This window comes from Gorilla gorilla, chromosome 12 (assembly GCF_029281585.2).
Source record: "Gorilla gorilla gorilla isolate KB3781 chromosome 12, NHGRI_mGorGor1-v2.1_pri, whole genome shotgun sequence".
NCBI lineage: Eukaryota > Metazoa > Chordata > Mammalia > Primates > Hominidae > Gorilla > Gorilla gorilla.
Genome location: NC_073236.2, coordinates 50,418,413 through 50,438,898, shown reverse-complemented (window position 1 = coordinate 50,438,898; position 20,486 = coordinate 50,418,413). Strand labels below are relative to the sequence as shown.

The 20,486-nt window shown below is 44.8% G+C and overlaps 2 protein-coding genes across 3 annotated transcripts in view; one reads left to right on the top strand and one right to left on the bottom strand.

Annotated features, from left to right (window-relative positions):
- The window catches only part of IL37 (interleukin 37), a 156,903-nt gene that overhangs the window by 78,305 nt on the left and 58,112 nt on the right, over nt 1-20,486 (bottom strand). The gene's annotated exons all lie outside the window — the stretch shown is intronic.
- On the top strand, nt 6,589-13,688 carry IL1B (interleukin 1 beta). Its single transcript, XM_004031623.5, has 7 exons — nt 6,589-6,753; nt 7,217-7,278; nt 7,844-7,895; nt 9,866-10,067; nt 10,615-10,779; nt 12,018-12,148; nt 12,866-13,688. The coding sequence occupies exons 2-7, from the start codon at nt 7,232-7,234 to the stop codon at nt 13,076-13,078; spliced, it is 810 nt and encodes a 269-aa protein (XP_004031671.1). The 5' UTR covers nt 6,589-6,753; nt 7,217-7,231; the 3' UTR covers nt 13,079-13,688.

The window sequence follows — 20,486 nt, the reverse complement described above, 5'->3', positions numbered from 1 at the left end:
GGCGCAGAATTCCCATGGAAGCAGGTGGACACCATCTGCTTCCAGCCAGCCAGGGGAGCAAGGTGTCCACTGTGCCTTTGTGGCAGGAACTGCACTTCTCTACTCTCCCACTTTGAGGCCTCTGGGGCTGGCCTGCTGCCTCCTCATTGACAAGGCTGCTTACTGAGCAGTTCATTCTGAGCTGGACATAGTGCTTCTGGTGAGTCTCTACTTCTATTTAACCCAAAGATATTCTTTCCTAAGGAAACGCTTTCCTGTAGGGGGAGGTTAGCTCCAGATGGAAGTCACAAGTGATGGCACGGTAGCTCTCATCCGTTTGGTTGGATGATATTCACGGAGCACCACCATGAGCCAGTCATGGAGGTGAACAGTATATGCTAGCCCTGAGTCAGGTGCATTGACAGCAAGGGAGACAAGCAAACAAAGCTGAGGTTTGCTGAGGATGTTCAAGACTTACACAGCACAGAGGAGCATCCACCACCCAGCTTGGGAAAGGACTTGTTATAGAGGGGGTGAAGCATGAGCTGAGTCTTGAAAGACTAGAAATTAGCCAAACTACAAGGAGGAGAAGGAGTTTCCAATCAGGGAGAACAGGTTATGCAAAAGCACAGAGACTAGAAAGAATATCACATTCAAGGAACTGCAAATAGACTGGAAAGGTTGATGCGTGGGATAGGAGAGGAGGGCAGGGGATTCCAGGTGGGCCCTGCTTGCCACACTCAGGAGCTTGAACTTATCCACAAAGGAGGTGGGGAACCAGTAATGAATGGGTTTTGTGCAAGGGCTTCATGTCACCAGATTTGCTTTTTGGAGATACTTCTGTGGCTGATATGTGAGGAAGGGATGGAGGAAGTTTCCGTGGCAATCATGAAAACCAATTAGCAGATGATTCAAATGGCCTAGGGGAAAAGGGAGGAGGACTTGAACTACCATGCAGCAGCAGAAATGGAGAGAAATAACAGATCCCAGGCACTCAGGAAGCGCTCAAAATGAGCCCTTCAAAGAACTTATGGTAGGTGATGGATGGATGGCGTGTGAGTCCTGGGATAGCATTGCCTGGGAAAATACTTTCTAGTTGAGACAGGGAAGTGGGCCAGCAGAAATGGAGGGCTTCTTCTTTTTGCTTTAAATACTTTTATAATATTTGGAACTTTGAAAATGAGCAGATATATTAGCAAAAAGCCTAAAAGGGATATTTTTGAAATCACTGCTAGTTCTAACATATAACTTTCAGCTTGCACACATCATCAATTAACTTTGATAGCGCCTTTCTGGAACTATCATCCCAAATAGCAATCCTTGTAAAAACCTATTTTGAAAAACGGGCCTTGTAGGATAGCCTCACAGATGTTTTGTGGTAGATTTTCTAACATTCTAATGTCAGGGAGTGAAAGGAATCCCGTTAGAAGTTGGCAAATTCTGGAATCTCTATTCATGGTATTAAAGTTTTGCCATCACACAAAAGTTTAACACCTTTACACAATCAGACTTCCTCATTTTACATTGCTCGGTAATTAGAGGAAATCAGTCACCCACAGCCTGGGTCCTAGACTTGACAAAATGCACCCAACAAATCCTGAGTGGCCTTGCTGAGGACTTCTCCCAGAAGATAGAAAACTCAGTTCCAGCCAACAAGGGGGAAGCAGCTGAAGAAGTGAAATTAACAAAGTCCTGGAAGGAAATGACCAAATCATCTTTGATTGTGTAATAACCAGAGAGTAGAATACAGCAACGACAGACATTTTGGGAGAGAAGCATTTTATCATAGCTTTTAGAAGAGAAGTATTTTTCAGCATCATAAGCACACAATTCCAAGGATAGATACCTTCAAGGGATTGCTTTTGACAGTTATGACAAAGTCTTAAAGAAGAATAAAAGGACAAAGGAAATCCTCCAGCAACAAAGCTGCCACTTATAGATGAGAAAGTGAATGGGAATAAGGAAGAAACTCAGAAAAGGGAAGAGAGATCACTAAAAACCCTGATTTGGAAAGTCCCAGTACTACCCTGAGAGGAGAAAGAAACAAATTCACACAGCACGTCACCGCCAGAAGAAGAAAGGAGGGAAGACAAGGGAACAGAGAGGATCTCAATCCTAAAAGGACAATGTGGAAACATTTAGGGGACAGAGGTGAATCTGCCAGGCCAATGTAGTTTAGAATGTCACTCAATCACTGAGAATGAGAAAGGAGTCTGCCGATGGGCACCGTGTGGACAGGAGGAGATGAGGCAATAAACATATGTAACAATTAAAAGTGAGAAATAAAGATCTGGTTTCGGTTCAGTTAACCCATATTTGAGTCGTAGTTCCAGCATTTACTGTTTGTGCGGTCTTAAATAAGTTATTGTCTCAACCTCAGTTGCTGCATAGGTCAAATGGTTCAATATTATCTACTTTAAAGGTTATTATGAAGAGTTAATAAGATAATGAGGGAAAAAAAGGTACCTGGCACTTAGTAGGTGCTCAATAAAGGACGGCTTTTTTTTTTTTAAGTATTGCTTCTAAATTTGTATGTAAGAAAAAATGATATAATACAATGATATAAGACAGGGGCCCGCAGGACAAGTCCAGCCACACCCATTCATTTATGTATTATCTGACTGCTTTTCTGAAATGATGCAAGGTTGAGTAGTTGTACCTGAAACATTTATTATCCGGCCCTTTACAGCAAATGTTTCCAGACCCTGGATAAGTGGTACCAGAGCCCCCTCTGTTTGCGGTCCCCTCTCTTATACCCACTAGGTGTGAGAAAAGACATAGAGTAGGAGAGCCCTGCCATCCATCTTACCCACCCAGGGGCTTTTTCTGATGGATCCAAAGGAAGAACAAGGTCTTATTGGTCTCCCAGAACTGACATAACAACTCCGACATCAGGGAAAAGCCACTGGAGACTACATAGCTCGCCAGCCCCAGCCACCTGCTCATATATCTAAGCCCTCCTTGTTCTAGACCAGGGAGGAGAACGGAATGTCCCTTGGACTCTGCATGTCCCCAGTCTGAGAACCTGGATCCAAGAGGGAGAAGAAGCCCATTGGAGATGATGCCATAAAGGAAGTGGAAGCGATATGATAAAAATCATAGTGCCCATTCCCAAATAATCCCAGAAGCAGAAGGGAAAGGAGAGAAATATCCACAAAGACAGGTGTGGGTACACACAACATTTTTCATACTTTAAGATCCCAGAAGGACTCATGGAAATGATACAAGAAAATGACTCATAAGAACAAATATTAGGAAGCCAGTGCCAAGAATGAGATGGGAAATTGGGGAAAATGTTGGGGGCAGATTGCTTAGTTCTGTTCTAAGCAAGAGGGTGAACAAGGAAGGAACAGCTCACTGCAAAGAACAGACATCACTACATGTACACACAATAATATAATAACTAACCCATGATTATTTTGCTTGTCTTCTTGTTCAAAATGATTGAAGACCAATGAGATGAGATCAACCTTGATAACTGGCTGGGAAGCCCATGATTAGACACAAGACGGTATCAGGGCACTTGCTGCTTTGAATAAATGTCAGTCTCCTGTCTTGGAAGAATGACCTGACAGGGTAAAGAGGAACTTGCAGCTGAGAAAGGCTTTAGTGACTCAAGAGCTGAATAATTCCCCAAAAGCTGGAGCATCCTGGCATTTCCAGCTCCCCATCTCTGCTTGTTCCACTTCCTTGGGGCTACATCACCACCTACATCATCATCACTCTTCCACTCCCTCCCTTAGTGCCAACTATGTCTATAGCGAGATATTTTCTGCCCATTGGGGATCGGAAGGAAGTGCTGTGGCCTGAGCAGTCTCCTTGGGAAGACAGGACCTGATACATACATTGCACAACCTATTTGACATAAGAGGTTTCACTTCCTGAGATGGATGGGATGGTAGCAGATTTGGGTCCAGGTTACAGGGCCAGGATGAGACATGGCAGAACTGTGGAGACTGTTACGTCAGGGGGCATTGCCCCATGGCTCCAAAATTTCCCTCGAGCGAAAGCATCAGGGGCTCATGCAACCTGGATACTAGTGCTGCTTCAACCACACTGTGCTATTGGATGAGTCACTTCCACCCTCCTAGCCTTGATTTCTTCGTCTGCTGTTCACATTCAAATAGCTATTCATGTCTTCATCTCTGTGGTCCCACCATATCCCACCAGACAATCATTAGGGCTCCTCTCAGCTGGCAGATTCTGAGGTCCTGGATGCTCCAATTGGAAGATGGAGAAATAGAAGCTCAAGGTTTCTGACCTGTATCCCAAGTCCCAGAAGCAGAATGGACTAACTCAGAGCTGATGCTCGGGTCCCTTGCATATCTCCCTTCCTGTCACTGGCTTTGATCCTCCTTTGCTCAGCTTATAATCACATCAACAGACCAAAGACATCTCTGTGTTCTGTCAGGAGAGTTCACAGAGCCACCAACCCTCCAGACCCTGCTGGTTGCCGCATAAAGACTCTGAGGAAGGGTTTGAGGCTGCTGTGATCATGCAATGAATGCATGATTGTACCACTGCACTCCAGCCTGGGGGATAAAGGTAGATCCTGTCTAGGAGAGAGAGAGAGAGAAAGAGAAAGAGAGAGAGAAGGGAGGGAGAGACAGAGAAAAAGAGAGAGAGGGAGGGAGAAGGAAAGAGAGAAAGAAAAGAAGAGAAAAGAAAGAAAAAGAAAGAAAGAAAGAGAGAGAGGGAGGGAGAGAGAGAAAGAAAGAGAAAGAAAGAGGAAGAAAGAAAGAAAGAAGGAAGGAAGGAAGGAAGGAAAGAAAGAAAGAGAAAGAAAGAAAGAGAGAAAAAAGAAAGAGGAAGGAAGGAAGGAAGAAAGAAAGACAGGCTCTGAGGAAGGTGGCAGTTCCTACAACGGGAGAGTGGTTAATTTGCAAAGTGTATCCTGTGGAGGCAAAACAGAGTCCCCTAGGCCACCCAGACAGGGCTTTTAGCTATCTGCAGGACCAGACACCAAATTTCATGAGGGCTCAGTGTTAGGAATGGATTATTGCTTATCAAATTCACAGGAAACTAACACGTTGAACAGCTTTTAGATTTCCTGTGGAAAATATAACTTACTAAAGATGGAGTTCTTGTGACTGACTCCTGATATCAAGGTACTGGGAGCCAAATTAAAAATCAGAAGGCTGCTTGGAGAGCAAGTCCATGAAATGCTCTTTTTCCCACAGTAGAACCTATTTCCCTCGTGTCTCAAATACTTGCACAGAGGCTTACTCCCTTGGATAATGCAGAGCGAGCACAATACCTGGCACATACTAATTTGAATAAAAATGCTGTCAAATTCCCATTCACCCATTCAAGCAGCAAACTCTACCACCTGAATGTACATGCCAGGCACTGTGCTAGACTTGGCTCAAAAAGATTTCAGTTTCCTGGAGGAAACAGGAGGAGCAAGGTTTCAACTCAGTGCTATAAGAAGTGTTACAGGCTGGGCACGGTGGCTCACGCCTGTAATCCCAACACTTTGGGAGGCCGAGGCGGGCGGATCACAAGGTCAGGAGATCGAGACCATCCTGGTTAACATGGTGAAACCCTGTCTCTACTAAAAATACAAAAAATTAGCCGGGCGTGGTGGCAGGTGCCTGTAGTCCCAGCTGCTGGGGAGGCCGAGGCAGGAGAATGGTGTGAACCCGGGAGGCGGAACTTGCAGGGGGCCGAGATCGTGCCACTGCACTCCAGCCTGGGCGACAGAGTGAGACTCTGTCTCAAAAAAAAAAAAAAAGTGTTATGATGCAGACCTGTCAAAGAGGCAAAGGAGGGTGTTCCTAGACTCCAGGCACTGTTCATAACCTGGACTCTCATTCATTCTACAAATGGAGGGCTCCCCTGGGCAGTACCCTGGAGCAGGCACTTTGTTGGTGTCTCGGTTAAAGAGAAACTGATAACTCTTGGTATTACCAAGAGATAGAGTCTCAGATGGATATTCTTACAGAAACAATATTCCACTTTTCAGAGTTCACCAAAAAATCATTTTAGGCAGAGATCATCTGGCATTGATCTGGTTCATCCATGAGACTGGCTACGGTAACAGCACCTGGTCTTGCAGGGTTGTGTGAGCTTATCTCCAGGGTTGCCCCAACTCCGTCAGGAGCCTGAACCCTGCATACCGTATGTTCTCTGCCCCAGCCAAGAAAGGTCAATTTTCTCCTCAGAGGCTCCTGCAATTGACAGAGAGCTCCTGAGGCAGAGAACAGCACCCAAGGTAGAGACCCACACCCTCAATACAGACAGGGAGGGCTATTGCCCCTTCATTGTACCCATTTATCCATCTGTAAGTGGGAAGATTCCTAAACTTAAGTACAAAGAAGTGACTGAAGAAAAGTATGTGCATGTATAAATCTGTGTGTCTTCCACTTTGTCCCACATATACTAAATTTAAACATTCTTCTAACGTAGGAAAATCCAGTATTTTAATGTGGACATCAACTGCACAACGATTGTCAGAAAAACAATGCATATTTGCATGGTGATACATTTGCAAAATGTGTCATAGTTTGCTACTCCTTGCCCTTCCATGAACCAGAGAATTATCTCAGTTTATTAGTGCCCTCCCCTAAGAAGCTTCCACCAATACTCTTTTCCCCTTTCCTTTAACTTGATTGTGAAATCAGGTATTCAACAGAGAAATTTCTCAGCCTCCTACTTCTGCTTTTGAAAGCCATAAAAACAGCCAGGGAGAAACTGGCAGATACCAAACCTCTTCGAGGCACAAGGCACAACAGGCTGCTCTGGGATTCTCTTCAGCCAATCTTCATTGCTCAAGTATGACTTTAATCTTCCTTACAACTAGGTGCTAAGGGAGTCTCTCTGCCTCTCTCCCTCTTTGTGTGTATGCATATTCTCTCTCTCTCTCTCTTTCTTTCTCTGTCTCTCCCCCTCCTTCCCTCTCTGCCTCCCTCTCTCAGCTTTTTGCAAAAATGCCAGGTGTAATATAATGCTTATGACTCGGGAAATATTCTGGGAATGAATACTGCTTATCTAACAGCTGACACCCTAAAGGTTAGTGTCAAAGCCTCTGCTCCAGCTCTCCTAGCCAATACATTGCTAGTTGGGGTTTGGTTTAGCAAATGCTTTTCTCTAGACCCAAAGGACTTCTCTTTCACACATTCATTCATTTACTCAGAGATCACTTCTTTGCATGACTGCCATGCACTGGATGCTGAGAGAAATCACACATGAACGTAGCCGTCATGGGGAAGTCACTCATTTTCTCCTTTTTACACAGGTGTCTGAAGCAGCCATGGCAGAAGTACCTGAACTCACCAGTGAAATGATGGCTTATTACAGGTCAGTGGGGACGCTGAGACCAGTAACATGAGCAGGTCTCCTCTTTCAAGAGTAGAGTGTTATCTGTGCTTGGAGACCAGATTTTTCCCCTAAATTGCCTCTTTCAGTGGCAAACAGGGTGCCAAGTAAATCTGATTTGAAGACTACTTTCCCATTACAAGTCCCTCCAGCCTTGGGACCTGGAGGCTATCCAGATGTGTTGTTGCAAGGGCTTCCTGCAGAGGCAAATGGGGAGAAAAGATTCCAAGCCCACAATACAAGGAATCCCTTTGCAAAGTGTGGCTTGGAGGGAGAGGGAGAGTTCAGATTTTAGCTGACTCTGCTGGGCTAGAGGTTAGGCCTCAAGATCCAACAGGGAGCACCCAGGGTGCCCACCTGCCAGGCCTAGAATCTGCCTTCTAGACGGTTCTGCGCATATCACTGTGAAACTTGCCAGGTGTTTCAGGCAGCTTTGAGAGGCAGGCTGTTTGCAGTTTCTTATGAACAGTCAAGTCTTGTACACAGGGAAGGAAAAATAAACCTGTTTAGAAGACATAATTGAGACATGTCCCTGTTTTTATTACAGTGGCAATGAGGATGACTTGTTCTTTGAAGCTGATGGCCCTAAACAGATGAAGGTAAGACTATGGGTTTAACTCCCAACCCAAGGAAGGGCTCTAACACAGGGGAAGCTCAAAGAAGGGAGTTCTGGGCCACTTTGATGCCATGGTATTTTGTTTTAGAAAGACTTTAACCTCTTCCAGTGAGACACAGGCTGCACCACTTGCTGACCTGGCCACTTGGTCATCATATCACCACAGTCACTCACTAACGTTGGTGGTGGTGGCCACACTTGGTGGTGACAGGGGAGGAGTAGTGATAATGTTTCCCGTTTCATAGTAGGAAGACAACCAAGTCTTCAACACAAATTTGATTCTCCTTTTAGGAGATGGGTTCAGCCTATGCCAATCACTTGAGTTAAACTCTGAAACCAAGAGATGATCTTGAGAACTAACATATGTCTACCCCTTTTGAGTAGAATAGTTTTTTGCTCCCTGGGGTGAAGCTTATAACAACAAGACATAGATGATGTAAACAAAAAGATGAATTGAGACTTGAAAGAAAACCATTCACTTGCTGTTTGACCTTGACAAGTCATTTTACCCGCTTTGGACCTCATCTGAAAAATAAAGGGCTGAGCTGGATGATCTCTGAGATGCCAGCATCCTGCAACCTCCAGTTCTGAAATATTTTCAGTGGTAGCTAAGGGCATTTGGGCAGCAAATGGTCATTTTTCAGACTCATCCTTACAAAGAGCCATGTTATATTCCTGCTGTCTCTTCTGTTTTATATGATGCTCAGTATCCTTCCTAGGTGGCCCAGCCATCAGCCTAGCTAGGTCAGTTGTGCAGGTTGGGAGGCAGCCACTTTTCTCTGGCTTTATTTTATTCCAGTTTGTGATAGCCTCCCCTAGCCTCATAATCCAGTCCTCAATCTTGTTAAAAACACATTTCTTTAGAAGTTTTAAGACTGGCATAACTCGTTGGCTGCAGCTGTGGGAGGAGCCCATTGGCTTGTCTGCCTGGCCTTTGCCCCCATTGCCTCTTCCAGCAGCTTGGCTCTGCTCCAGGCAGGAAATTCTCTCCTGCTCAACTTTCTTTTGTGCACTTAGCGGTCTCTTTAACTGTCTTTCAAGCCTTTGAACCATTATCATGCCTTAAGGCAACCTCAGTGAAGCCTTAATACGGAGCTTCTCTGAATAAGAGGAAAGTGGTAACATTTCACAAAAAGTACTCTCACAGGATTTGCAAAATGCCTATGAGACAGTGTTATGAAAAAGGAAAAAAAAGAACAGTGTAGAAAAATTGAATACTTGCTGAGTGAGCATAGGTGAATGGAAAATGTTATGGTCATCTGCATGAAAAAGCAAATCATAGTGTGACAGCATTAGGGATACAAAAAGATATAGAGAAGGTATACATGTGTGGTGTAGGTGGGGCATGTACAAAAAAGATGAACAAAGTAGAAATGGGATTTATTCTAAAAGAATAGCCTGTAAGGTGTCAGAAAGCCCACATTCTAGTCTTGAGTCTGCCTCTAACCTGCTGTGTGCCCTTGAGTACATCCTTAACCTCCTTGAGCTTCAGAGAGGGATAATCTTTTTATTTTATTTTGTTTTGTTTTGTTTTATGAGACAGAGTCTCACTCTGTTGCCCAGGCTGGAGTGCAGTGGTACAATCTTGGCTTACTGCATCCTCCGCCTCCTGAGTTCAAGCGATTCTCCTTCCTCAGTCTCCTGAATAGCTGGGATTACAGGTGCGCCCCACCACACCCAGCTAATTTTTGTATTTTTAGTAGAGAAGGGGTTTCGCCATGTTGGCCAGGCTGGTTTTGAAGTCCTGACCTAAATGATTCATCCACCTCGGCTTCCCAAAGTGCTGGGATTACAGGCATGAGCCACCACGCCTGGCCCAGAGAGGGATGATCTTTAGAAGCTCGGGATTCTTTCAAGCCCTTTCGTCCTCTCTGAGTTTTCTACTCTCTGATGTCAAAGCATGGTTCCTGGCAGGACCACCTCACCAGGCTCCCTCCCTCGCTCTCTCCGCAGTGCTCCTTCCAGGACCTGGACCTCTGCCCTCTGGATGGCGGCATCCAGCTACGAATCTCCCACCAGCACTACAGCAAGGGCTTCAGGCAGGCCGTGTCAGTTGTTGTGGCCATGGACAAGCTGAGGAAGATGCTGGTTCCCTGCCCACAGACCTTCCAGGAGAATGACCTGAGCACCTTCTTTCCCTTCATCTTTGAAGAAGGTAGTTAGCCAAGAGCAGGCAGTAGATCTCCACTTGTGTCCTCTTGGAAGTCGTCAAGCCCCAGCCAACTCAATTCCCCCAGAGCCAAAGCCCTTTAAAGGTAGAAGGCCCAGCAGGGAGACAAAACAAAGAAGGCTGGAAACCAAAGCAATCATCTCTTTAGTGGAAACTATTCTTAAAGAAGATCTTAATGGCTACTGACATTTGCAACTCCCTCACTCTTTCTCAGGGGCCTTTCACTTACATTGTCACCAGAGGTTCGTAACCTCCCTGTGGGCTAGTGTTATGACCATCACCATTTTACCTAAGTAGCTCTGTTGCTCGTCCACAGTGAGCAGTAATAGACCTGCAGCTGGAACCCATGTCTAATAGTGTCAGGTCCAGTGTTCTTAGCCACCCCACTCCCAGCTTCGTCCCTACTGGTGTTGTCATCAGACTTTGACCGTATATGCTCAGGTGTCCTCCAAGAAATCAAATTCTGCTGCCTCGCCTCACGAGGCCTGCCCTTCTGATTTTATACCTAAACAACATGTGCTCCACATTTCAGAACCTATCTTCTTCGACACATGGGATAACGAGGCTTATGTGCATGATGCACCTGTACGATCACTGAACTGCACGCTCCGGGACTCACAGCAAAAAAGCTTGGTGATGTCTGGTCCATATGAACTGAAAGCTCTCCACCTCCAGGGACAGGATATGGAGCAACAAGGTAAATGGAAACATCCTGGTTTCCCTGCCTGGCCTCCTGGCAGCTTGCTAATTCTCCATGTTTTAAACAAAGTAGAAAGTTAATTTAAGGCAAATGATCAACACAAGTGAAAAAAAATATTAAAAAGGAATATACAAACTTTGGTCCTAGAAATGGCACATTTGATTGCACTGGCCAGTGCATTTGTTAACAGGAGTGTGACCCTGAGAAATTAGACGGCTCAAGCACTCCCAGGACCATGTCCACCCAAGTCTCTTGGGCATAGCGCAGTGTCAATTCTTCCACAATATGGGGTCATTTGATGGACATGGCCTAACTGCCTGTGGGTTCTCTCTTCCTGTTGTTGAGGCTGAAACAAGAGTGCTGGAGCGATAATGTGTCCACCCCCTCCCCAGTCTTCCCCCGTTGCCCCAACATCTGTCCGACCCAATGCCAGGTGGTTCCTTGTAGGGAAATTTTACTGCCCAGCAAGAACTTATATCTCTCCGCTGTAACGGGCAAATGTTTCAAGTGCGGTGAACCCATCATTAGCTGTGGTGATCTGCCTGGCATCGTGCCACAGTAGCCAAAGCCTGTGCACAGGAGTGTGGGCAACTAAGGCTGCTGACTTTGAAGGACAGCCTCACTCAGGGGGAAGCTATTTGCTCTCAGCCAGGCCAAGAAAATCCTGTTTCTTTGGAATCGGGTAGTAAGAGTGATCCCAGGGCCTCCAATTGACACTGCTGTGACTGAGGAAGATCAAAATGAGTGTCTCTCTTTGGAGCCACTTTCCCAGCTCAGCCTCTCCTCTCCCAGTTTCTTCCCATGGGCTACTCTCTGTTCCTGAAACAGTTCTGGCGCCTGATTTCTGGCAGAAGTACAGCTTCACCTCTTTCCTTTCCTTCCACATTGATCAAGTTGTTCCGCTCCTGTGGATGGGCACATTGCCAGCCAGTGACACAATGGCTTCCTTCCTTCCTTCCTTCAGCATTTAAAATGTACACCCTCTTTCATTCTCCGTTCCTACTGCTATGAGGCTCTGAGAAACCCTCAGGCCTTTGAGGGGAAACCCTAAATCAACGAAATGACCCTGCTATTGTCTGTGAGAAGTCAAGTTATCCTGTGTCTTAGGCCAAGGAACCTCACTGTGGGTTCCCACAGAGGGTACCAAATTACATGTATCCTACTCATGGGGCCTAGGGGTTGGGGTGACCCTGCACTGCTATGTCCCTAACCACAAGACCCCCTTCTTTCTTCAGTGGTGTTCTCCATGTCCTTTGTACAAGGAGAAGAAAGTAATGACAAAATACCTGTGGCCTTGGGCCTCAAGGAAAAGAATCTGTACCTGTCCTGCGTGTTGAAAGATGATAAGCCCACTCTACAGCTGGAGGTAAGTGAATGCTATGGAATGAAGCCCTTCTTAGCCTCCTGCTACCACTTATTCCCAGACAACCACCTTCTCCCCGCCCCCATCCCTAGGAAAAGCTGGGAACAGGTCTATTTGACAATTTTGCATTAATGTAAATAAATTTAACATAATTTTTAACTGAGTGCAACCTTCAATCCTGCTGCAGAAAATTAAATCATTTTGCTGATGTTATTATGTCCTACCATAGTTACAACCCCAACAGATTATATATTGTTAGGGCTGCTCTCATTTCATAGACACCTTGGGAAATAAATGACTTAAAGGGTCCCATTATCACGTCCACTCCACTCCCAAAATCACCACCACTATCACCTCCAGCTTTCTCAGCAAAAGCTTCATTTCCAAGTTGATGTCATTCTAGGACCATAAGGAAAAATACAATAAAAAGCCCCTGGAAACTAGGTACTTCAAGAAGCTCTAGCTTAATTTTCACCCCCCCAAAAAAAAAAATTCTCACCTACATTATTCTCCTCAGCATTTGGCACTAAGTTTTAGAAAAGAAGAAGGGCTCTTTTAATAATCACACGTAAAGTTGGGGGCCCAGTTACAACTCAGGAGTCTGGCTCCTGATCATGTGACCTGCTCATCAGTTTCCTCTCTGACCAACCCAAAGAACATCTTTCCCATAGCATCTTTGTCCCTTGCCTCACAAAAATTCTTCTTTCTCTTTCGCTGCAGAGTGTAGATCCCAAAAATTACCCAAAGAAGAAGATGGAAAAGCGATTTGTCTTCAACAAGATAGAAATCAATAACAAGCTGGAATTTGAGTCTGCCCAGTTCCCCAACTGGTACATCAGCACCTCTCAAGCAGAAAACATGCCCGTCTTCCTGGGAGGGACCACAGGCGGCCAGGATATAACTGACTTCACCATGCAATTTGTGTCTTCCTAAAGAGAGCTGTACCCAGAGAGTCCTGTGCTGAATGTGGACTCAATCCCTAGGGCTGGCAGAAAGGGAACAGAAAGGTTTTTGAGTACGGCTATAGCCTGGACTTTCCTGTTGTCTACACCAATGCCCAACTGCCTGCCTTAGGGTAGTGCTAAGAGGATCTCCTGTCCATCAGCCAGGACAGTCAGCTCTCTCCTTTCAGGGCCAATCCTCAGCCCTTTTGTTGAGCCAGGCCTCTCTCACCTCTCCTACTCACTTAAAGCCCGCCTGACAGAAACCACGGCCACATTTGGCTCTAAGAAACCCTCTGTCATTCGCTCCCACATTCTGATGAGCAACTGCTTCCCTATTTATTTATTTATTTGTTTGTTTGTTTTATTCATTGGTCTAATTTATTCAAGGGGGGCAAGAAGTAGCAGTGTCTGTAAAAGAGCCTAGTTTTTAATAGCTATGGAATCAATTCAATTTGGACTGGTGTGCTCTCTTTAAATCAAGTCCTTTAATTAAGACTGAAAATATATAAGCTCAGATTATTTAAATGGGAATATTTATAAATGAGCAAATATCATACTGTTCAATGGTTCTGAAATAAACTTCACTGAAGAAAAAAAAAGGGTCTTTCCTGATCATTGACTTGTCTTGGATTTGACACTGAACAGTAAAGATAAACAGGGCTGTGAGAGTTCTTGGGGGACTAAAGCCCACTCCTCATTGCTGAGTGCTGCAAAGTACCTAGAAATATCCTTGGCCACCGAAGACTATCCTCCTCACCCATCCCCTTTATTTCTGTTGTTCAACAGAAGGATATTCAGTGCACATCTGGAACAGGATCAGCTGAAGCACTGCAGGGAGTCAGGACTGGTAGTAACAGCTACCAGTGATTTATCTATCAGTGCACCAAACATCTGTTGAGCAAGCGCTATGTACTAGGAGCTGGGAGTACAGAGACAAGAAAGGTAACAAGTTCCTCCTCAGATAGGAGAGGCAGATAGGTATAAGCAAAAACAAGGCAACATGACAAGTAGAGTAAGATAAAGTACAAAAGGAGTATCCAGGAAGGAGTGAGGAGAATGACATAAGAATCAAGCCTAAAGGGATAAACAGAAAATTTCCACACATGGGCTGGGCATGGTGGCTTACGCCTATAATCCCAGCATTTTGGGTGGCAGGGGCAGAAAGATCGCTTGAGCCCAGGAGTTCAAGACCAGCCTGGGCAACATAGTGAGACTCCCATCTCTACAAAAAATAAATAAATAAATAAAACAATCAGCCAGGCATGCTGGCATGCACCTGTAGTCCTAGCTAGTTGGGAAGCTGACACTGGAGGATTGCTTGAGCCCAGAAGTTCAAGACTGCAGTGAGCTGTGATCGCACCATTGCACTCCAGCCTGGGTGACAGAGTGAGACCCTATCTCTAAAAAAATGTTCCCAGATAGAAAAGAAAAGAAAAGGCCCTCAGGTAGAGGAACCAGCGTGAACAAGAGCATGGGGGTATAAGAATGAATGATGCAAAAAGTACACTTTCAGAATTGCGGGAATCACCAGAAGCAAAGTCAAAGCACAAAACAAGCCAGAGGAAAAGTAGTTGTAACTCACATCCCAGATAAAGAGATAACTTGTTTCACATGTAAAGAACTGCCTCAAAACATTTGAAAAAAAAGAACAAAAATCCAGCAAAACAAGAGGCAAGGGATCTTAACAGTCTGTTCACAGAAAAGAAAATACTATTTGATCTTGGGCAGAGTAAAACAATGCTTAACATTGTAATAAGAAAGTCAAATTAAAAGCACTTTGAGATACTAGTATTTTCCCATCAGATTGACAAAAATCAAAAGTTTAACAACAGACCTTGTTGGTCAAACTGTCGGGAAATTCCCACTGTTAAATATTACGTGTGGGACTATAAATTGATATGACCCTTATAGAACAAAATTTGCTAACTATGAAAATCACAAGTGCACTTCCCCTTTGATCCAGCAATTTCACTCCTGGAGATTTATCCCACAGATGGACATAACCCATGTGAAATGGAAAATGATCAAAATTATTCATTGCACATCATTTGTAATAGGAAAAATTGGAAGTAACCCAAGTGTCTATCAACAAGAGACTGGCTAAATGAAGTAAAGGACATAGAATACTAGGCAGCTATAGAAAAGAATGAGAAAGCACTCTGGTATTGTTTGGTTCTGTGTCCCAGCCCAAATCTCATGTCAAATTGTAATCCCCGATGTTGGAGGTGGGGCCTGGTGTGGGGTGATTGGATCATGGGGGTGGAGTTCTTACGAATGGTTTAGCACTATCCCTTTGGTGCTGTTCTCGTGACAGAGTTCTCACAAGATCTGGTTGTTTAAAAGTATGTGGCATCCTTTCTCTCTCTCTCTCTCTCTCTCTCTCTCTCTCAGTCCTGCTCCTGCCATATAAGACACCCACTCCCGCTTTGTCTTCTGCATGAGTAAAAGCTTCCTAAGGCCTCCCCAGAAGCAGATGCTGCCATGCTTCCTGTGGAACAGCCTGCGAAGCTGTGAGCCAATTAAACCTCTTTTCTTTATAAATTATGCAGTCTCAGGTATTTCCTTATAGCAATGCAAGGACTGACTAATACATGCTGTCTGCACGAATATGAAATCCTCTCCAAAACATGCTGATAGCTGAAAAAGAAGAAAATGCAGACCGTATTTATGATATGCTAACTCTGATGTAACAAAAGGGAGGGGAAGAAGGGCAATACATTCCACTGTGCTTGTATTTGATTTTTTTTTTATTCTGGAAGATACATAAGAAATGAATAAAGTAGTTGTCGGAGGCTGAGGAATAAGATATATAGGGACAGGTGTGGGAGCAAGACACTTTTATGAACACATTTTACACAGTTTGGGTTTTTTTTTTTTTTTTTTTTTTTGGAGACAAGGTCTCGCTGTTACCCAGGCTGGAGAGCAGTGGTACAGTCATGGCTCACTGCAGCCTTAAACTCCCAGGCTCAAGCAATCCTCCTACCTCAGCCTCCTGGGTAGCTGGGAATACAAACATATGGCACTATATTCATCCACTCTCACACTGCTATAAAGAACGACCTGAGACTGGGTAATTTATGAAGAAAAGAGGTCTAACTGATTCGCAGTTCTACAGGCTATATAGGAAGCATAGCTGGGAGGCTTCAGGAAACTTACAATCATGGCGGAAGGCAAAGGGGAAACACACACGTCTTACTATGGTGGAGCAGGAGAGTGAGAGAGTGAAGGGGGAGGTGCTACACACTTTTAAATAACCAGGTCTTGTGAGAACTCACTCACTATCATGAGAACAGCAAGGGAGAACCCACCCCCATGATCCAATCACCTCCCACCAGGACCCTCCCTCAACATTGAGGATTAAAATTCAACATGAGGTTTGAGTTGGGTCACAGAGACAAACCATATCAGCCACCATGCCCAACTAATTTTTGTTTTTAAATTTTTGTAGATACAGGGTCTCACTATGTTACCCAGGCTGGTCTTGAACTCCTGGGCTGAAGTGATCCTCCCGCCTCGGCCTCCTAAATTGCTAGGATTACAGGCATAAGCAGCCATGCCTGGCCTACAGTTTGATTTTTGAATCATGTAAATATATTATTCAGAAATAAAATAATAATTTTTAAATATTTTATCCCAAAAAAAAGTATCTGACTTCTTGTGGAAGGACAACTGTTGAGTTGAGGGAGCTGCCAGTCCTCGGCAGCTCACTCTCAATACCCTCCTTCTTTGAAGTTCTCCAAGCTAGGGCAGAGGCTGGCAAAGCCCCTCTCCTAGCTCTGTCTGCTTCATAACTGCAGTGCAAAGGATGACATGGCTGTCGGAGCAGACACCCAAGTGGCAACCATTCTGTAAGATGGAACAGAGCTGGTGGCAGGAAGGCAGGTGGTCTGGGAAGAAAGCAGAGGTGCCTGTGAGCTTGAGCTGTCATTTGACCCCCTATCCTTGATTTAGTGACACAATTCTGCCAGCCTTCTCAGATACAAAAGGGAAGACATGCCAGGAAGAATGAAAACTGTGAAGGCATCTCACCTTGTGAGGAAGCCAGATTCCAAATCATCTCTTTATGGGTAAGTGGGTATGGCCATTTTGGAGAGAAAATTGGTAGTGTCTAGTTTTTTTGGGTTTTTTAAACATGTTCTTTGGCTCAGCAATTCCACTACTTGCCATCTTCCGTAAAGAAATTTATGGACATCTACTGATGCGTTGTTTATAAATACTTAATGAAATCAACTAGAAACAACCTACATATCTGTTGATAGAGGCAAGGTTAAATAAACAATGGTAAGTTAAAAAGAAAGGAGATGCTACTGAAATAGAAAGATAGCCAAGCAAATCATTGAGGGAAAAAGGCAAATTATGGAACAAGAACAGAGTGATAACATTTACATAAAACAAAACACTGCACATCTGCAATGCAAAACCATGTGCTTCTAATGGTATATAGAGGTAGAGGGGTCTGGAAGGGTATTGGCAAGACTGATAATAGTGGTTACTTGGAGTGGAATAGGGCACAGGAGCGAGTCATCAAGAGGAACTTTAGCTTTATTTATGACATTTGAATTTTTACCAAAAAAAAATTTGGTAAATGTGTTTAACAAATTTTGTTTTATTAGATTTTTGTTCTTATTTTTTTCTAGTGTTTTGAGGGATCTCTTTAGATGTTAAGCAAATATATTTGTGAATGACTTATATCATTTTTTTAATCCCCTGCATTAAAATGTTCAAAAGCCTTGGTTCCAATTCCTGGATCTGAGCCAAAGATTAAAATTGACCTCTGGCCAGACCAGAATTGACCTTTCTATTACAGGTTTAGAGCCAAGTTCTCTCCCTGGGTAACAACTCCCTATTTCTCTGTACTATGTGCCCTTGGCCTGGACGAGGGAAATGGTCTACCACTAAATGGAAAGGGTCCGATAATTTGAGTGGAGAAAGCTGAGAATCCTCCCCACACCCAACCAAGTACACAAATACAACTGGAAGAAGGCAGTCTTTCTGAAGGGCTGTGAAGTCAACTTCTCTGCACCTGCAGCAGGTAACACACCACACCTCCACAGCTGCTACCAGCTTTCCAGGAGAGCCTGTGTACCTGGAGAGGAGAAGGCAAGTGCTTCCGAACTTGACTTGATGTCTTAGATTCTGCAATGCGTAGTCTGTAGGGACAGGCTGTGGCTTATCCTATAGGCTTGGGCTGGAGTCAGCAAGCATCTGGGCTGGCAGAAGATAAAAGATGCAAAGGTGGAGGAAAGCATACGTGGTCTGGAAGACAGCCTTGGGGGGTGGGTGGCTGCTACAACACCCTAGTTAGAGGTAGAGGGGTAAGTCAGTGTGTCTTCTACACAGACCTCTTCCCCTCATTCTTCATTTCCCATACAGCCTTGCTGAGTTATTCACAAACATCTGATTCAACTGGAAGCTGGGTTGAGGATGACCTAAAGGACTAGTGTGATGCCTGCCCAGGGGTGTGGGCCCATAGTCAGAGTCCAGAGTCTCCTCCCAGCTTTTAGCACATCTCACCCACATCCTGGGTCCTTAATTAGCAATATGGAAGCAAGCCAAGTGACAAGATTTTGTCCCTGGGAAGTCCAGAAGCACTCCTTTTCTCATTTGTATAAGCACAATGATTTGCTTACATAAATAATCATGAAAATTCAAATCCTTCTCAGAAATCAGGTCATAAAACCATGAAATGCAGCATGTGGGCAAGAATCACAGGGAAAGGTAGGTCTTGGAGGGGAAAGGATGGCAGGGAGGAAGAAAGCAGGGTGCCAGGGTGCCAGGGTCCCTGGGCTGCCGTCCAAGTCAGGTGGCTCACTGTCTCTGAGAACATTTCACTTTCTGGTAAATGGGGCAGTTGGAGATAGAAGGGTTGGGTGAATGCCAAGAGTGAGCACAGCTGAGGTCAGTGCTGTGCCTGCAGTCCAGGCGGGAGTAGAAATCCTGGGCCCATCTTACCTCCGACCTCATTTCCTCCTCTGTAATAATGTGGGGGTGGGGGAAAGTTCTGGTCATCAGCCCTAGCATTCCATGGTTCATTTCCTCATCAGTGATGGAAAATCACCAAGCAAGAGAACAGGATGGAGAATAACCGGATGGGTGCAATCGGAGGTGCTATTTCAGGTGAGGTGGCCAGGGAAGGCCCTCTGAAAGGGTGGCTTGAGCAGGTGGCTGAATGTACAGAAGCTGCCAATCATGCAAAGATCTGGGGTACAGCATGCCAAGCAGAGGAAATGCGAGTGCAAAGGCCCCAAGATTGGATGTGGGCTTAGCACAAATGTGGCATGGCAAGAAGGCCAGTGTGGCTGAAGCAGCATGAACAATGGGTGGAGGGGCTGAGAGGACACAGGGGCAGGAAAGAGCCAAGCCTGGGTAGGAGAGGTGTCAACTTGATATATGATGCAAAGCCCTTGGAGGTTCCCAAACACAAAAGCGATGATCTAATATATGGTTTTAAAAATGCCACTCTTGCTGTGAAAAATTGACCCTGGGGGAAGGAGGAGTAGAAATGTCAAAAGTGGAAGCAGACCACTCAGGAGGCCAGGGCAATGGACTGTGCAGGAGAGACTGACATCTTAGACTCGGGCAATAGGAGAGAAGGTGGTGAGGATTATATTCTGGGCATAAAGGCAACAGAACTAGCTGATGGCGTCAACGTAGGAGATGAGGGAAAGAAAGAAATCAAGGGGCATTCATAGGTTTGAGGGTTGAGTAACTGGGGATATTTAACAGAAATGGAGAAGTCTGGGGAAGGGGCAAGTATTGTGGGGGCAGGGGTCAAAAGTTCTGTATTTTGGCCAAGTTAATTAATATTTGAGATACCTCTTAGGTGTCCAAGTGAAGATGTCAAACAGTCAATTGAATACAAAATCTGAATCTTAGCCCAGGCAGGTCTCACACCTGTAATCCCAGCACTTTGGGAGGCTGAGGTGAGAGGATCACTTGAGGCCAGGAGTTTGTGATCAGCCTGGGCAATAGAGCAAGACCCTGTATCCACAAAAAAAAAAAAAAAAAAAAAGTCATCCAGGCATGGTGGCACATGCCTGTAGTCCCAGCTACTCAGGAAGCTGAGGCAGGAGGATCACTTGAACCCATGGTTCAAGGCTGCAGTGAGCTATAATCACATCACTCAATACTACACTCCAGCCTGGATGACAGAGAGAGACCTCATTTATTAAAATAAAATTTAAAAAAATTAATTAAAAATAAATCCAAATCTTTCCTGAGATTCATATTCAGGAGTAACTGTCATGTAGAAGGCATATAATGCCATGGGTCACATGATACCATCTAATGAATGCCACTGGAAAAGAGAGAATAGCTAAAAACTGAGCACTGGGCACACCAGCACAGTGAGGTTGGAAAGAAGAAATGGAGCTAACAAAGGAGACAAAAGAGGAGTA

What these genes read in the sequence shown, in the direction of transcription:
- IL1B (XM_004031623.5), top strand. Translation starts at nt 7,232, where the DNA reads ATGGCAGAAGTACCTGAACTCACCAGTGAAATGATGGCTTATTACAG. An exon ending in GAAATGATGGCTTATTACAG is followed by an intron (nt 7,279 to 7,843) that starts GTCAGTGGGGAC and finishes TTTTTATTACAG; the next exon opens with TGGCAATGAGGATGACTTGT. An exon ending in ACAGGATATGGAGCAACAAG is followed by an intron (nt 10,780 to 12,017) that starts GTAAATGGAAAC and finishes TTCTTTCTTCAG; the next exon opens with TGGTGTTCTCCATGTCCTTT.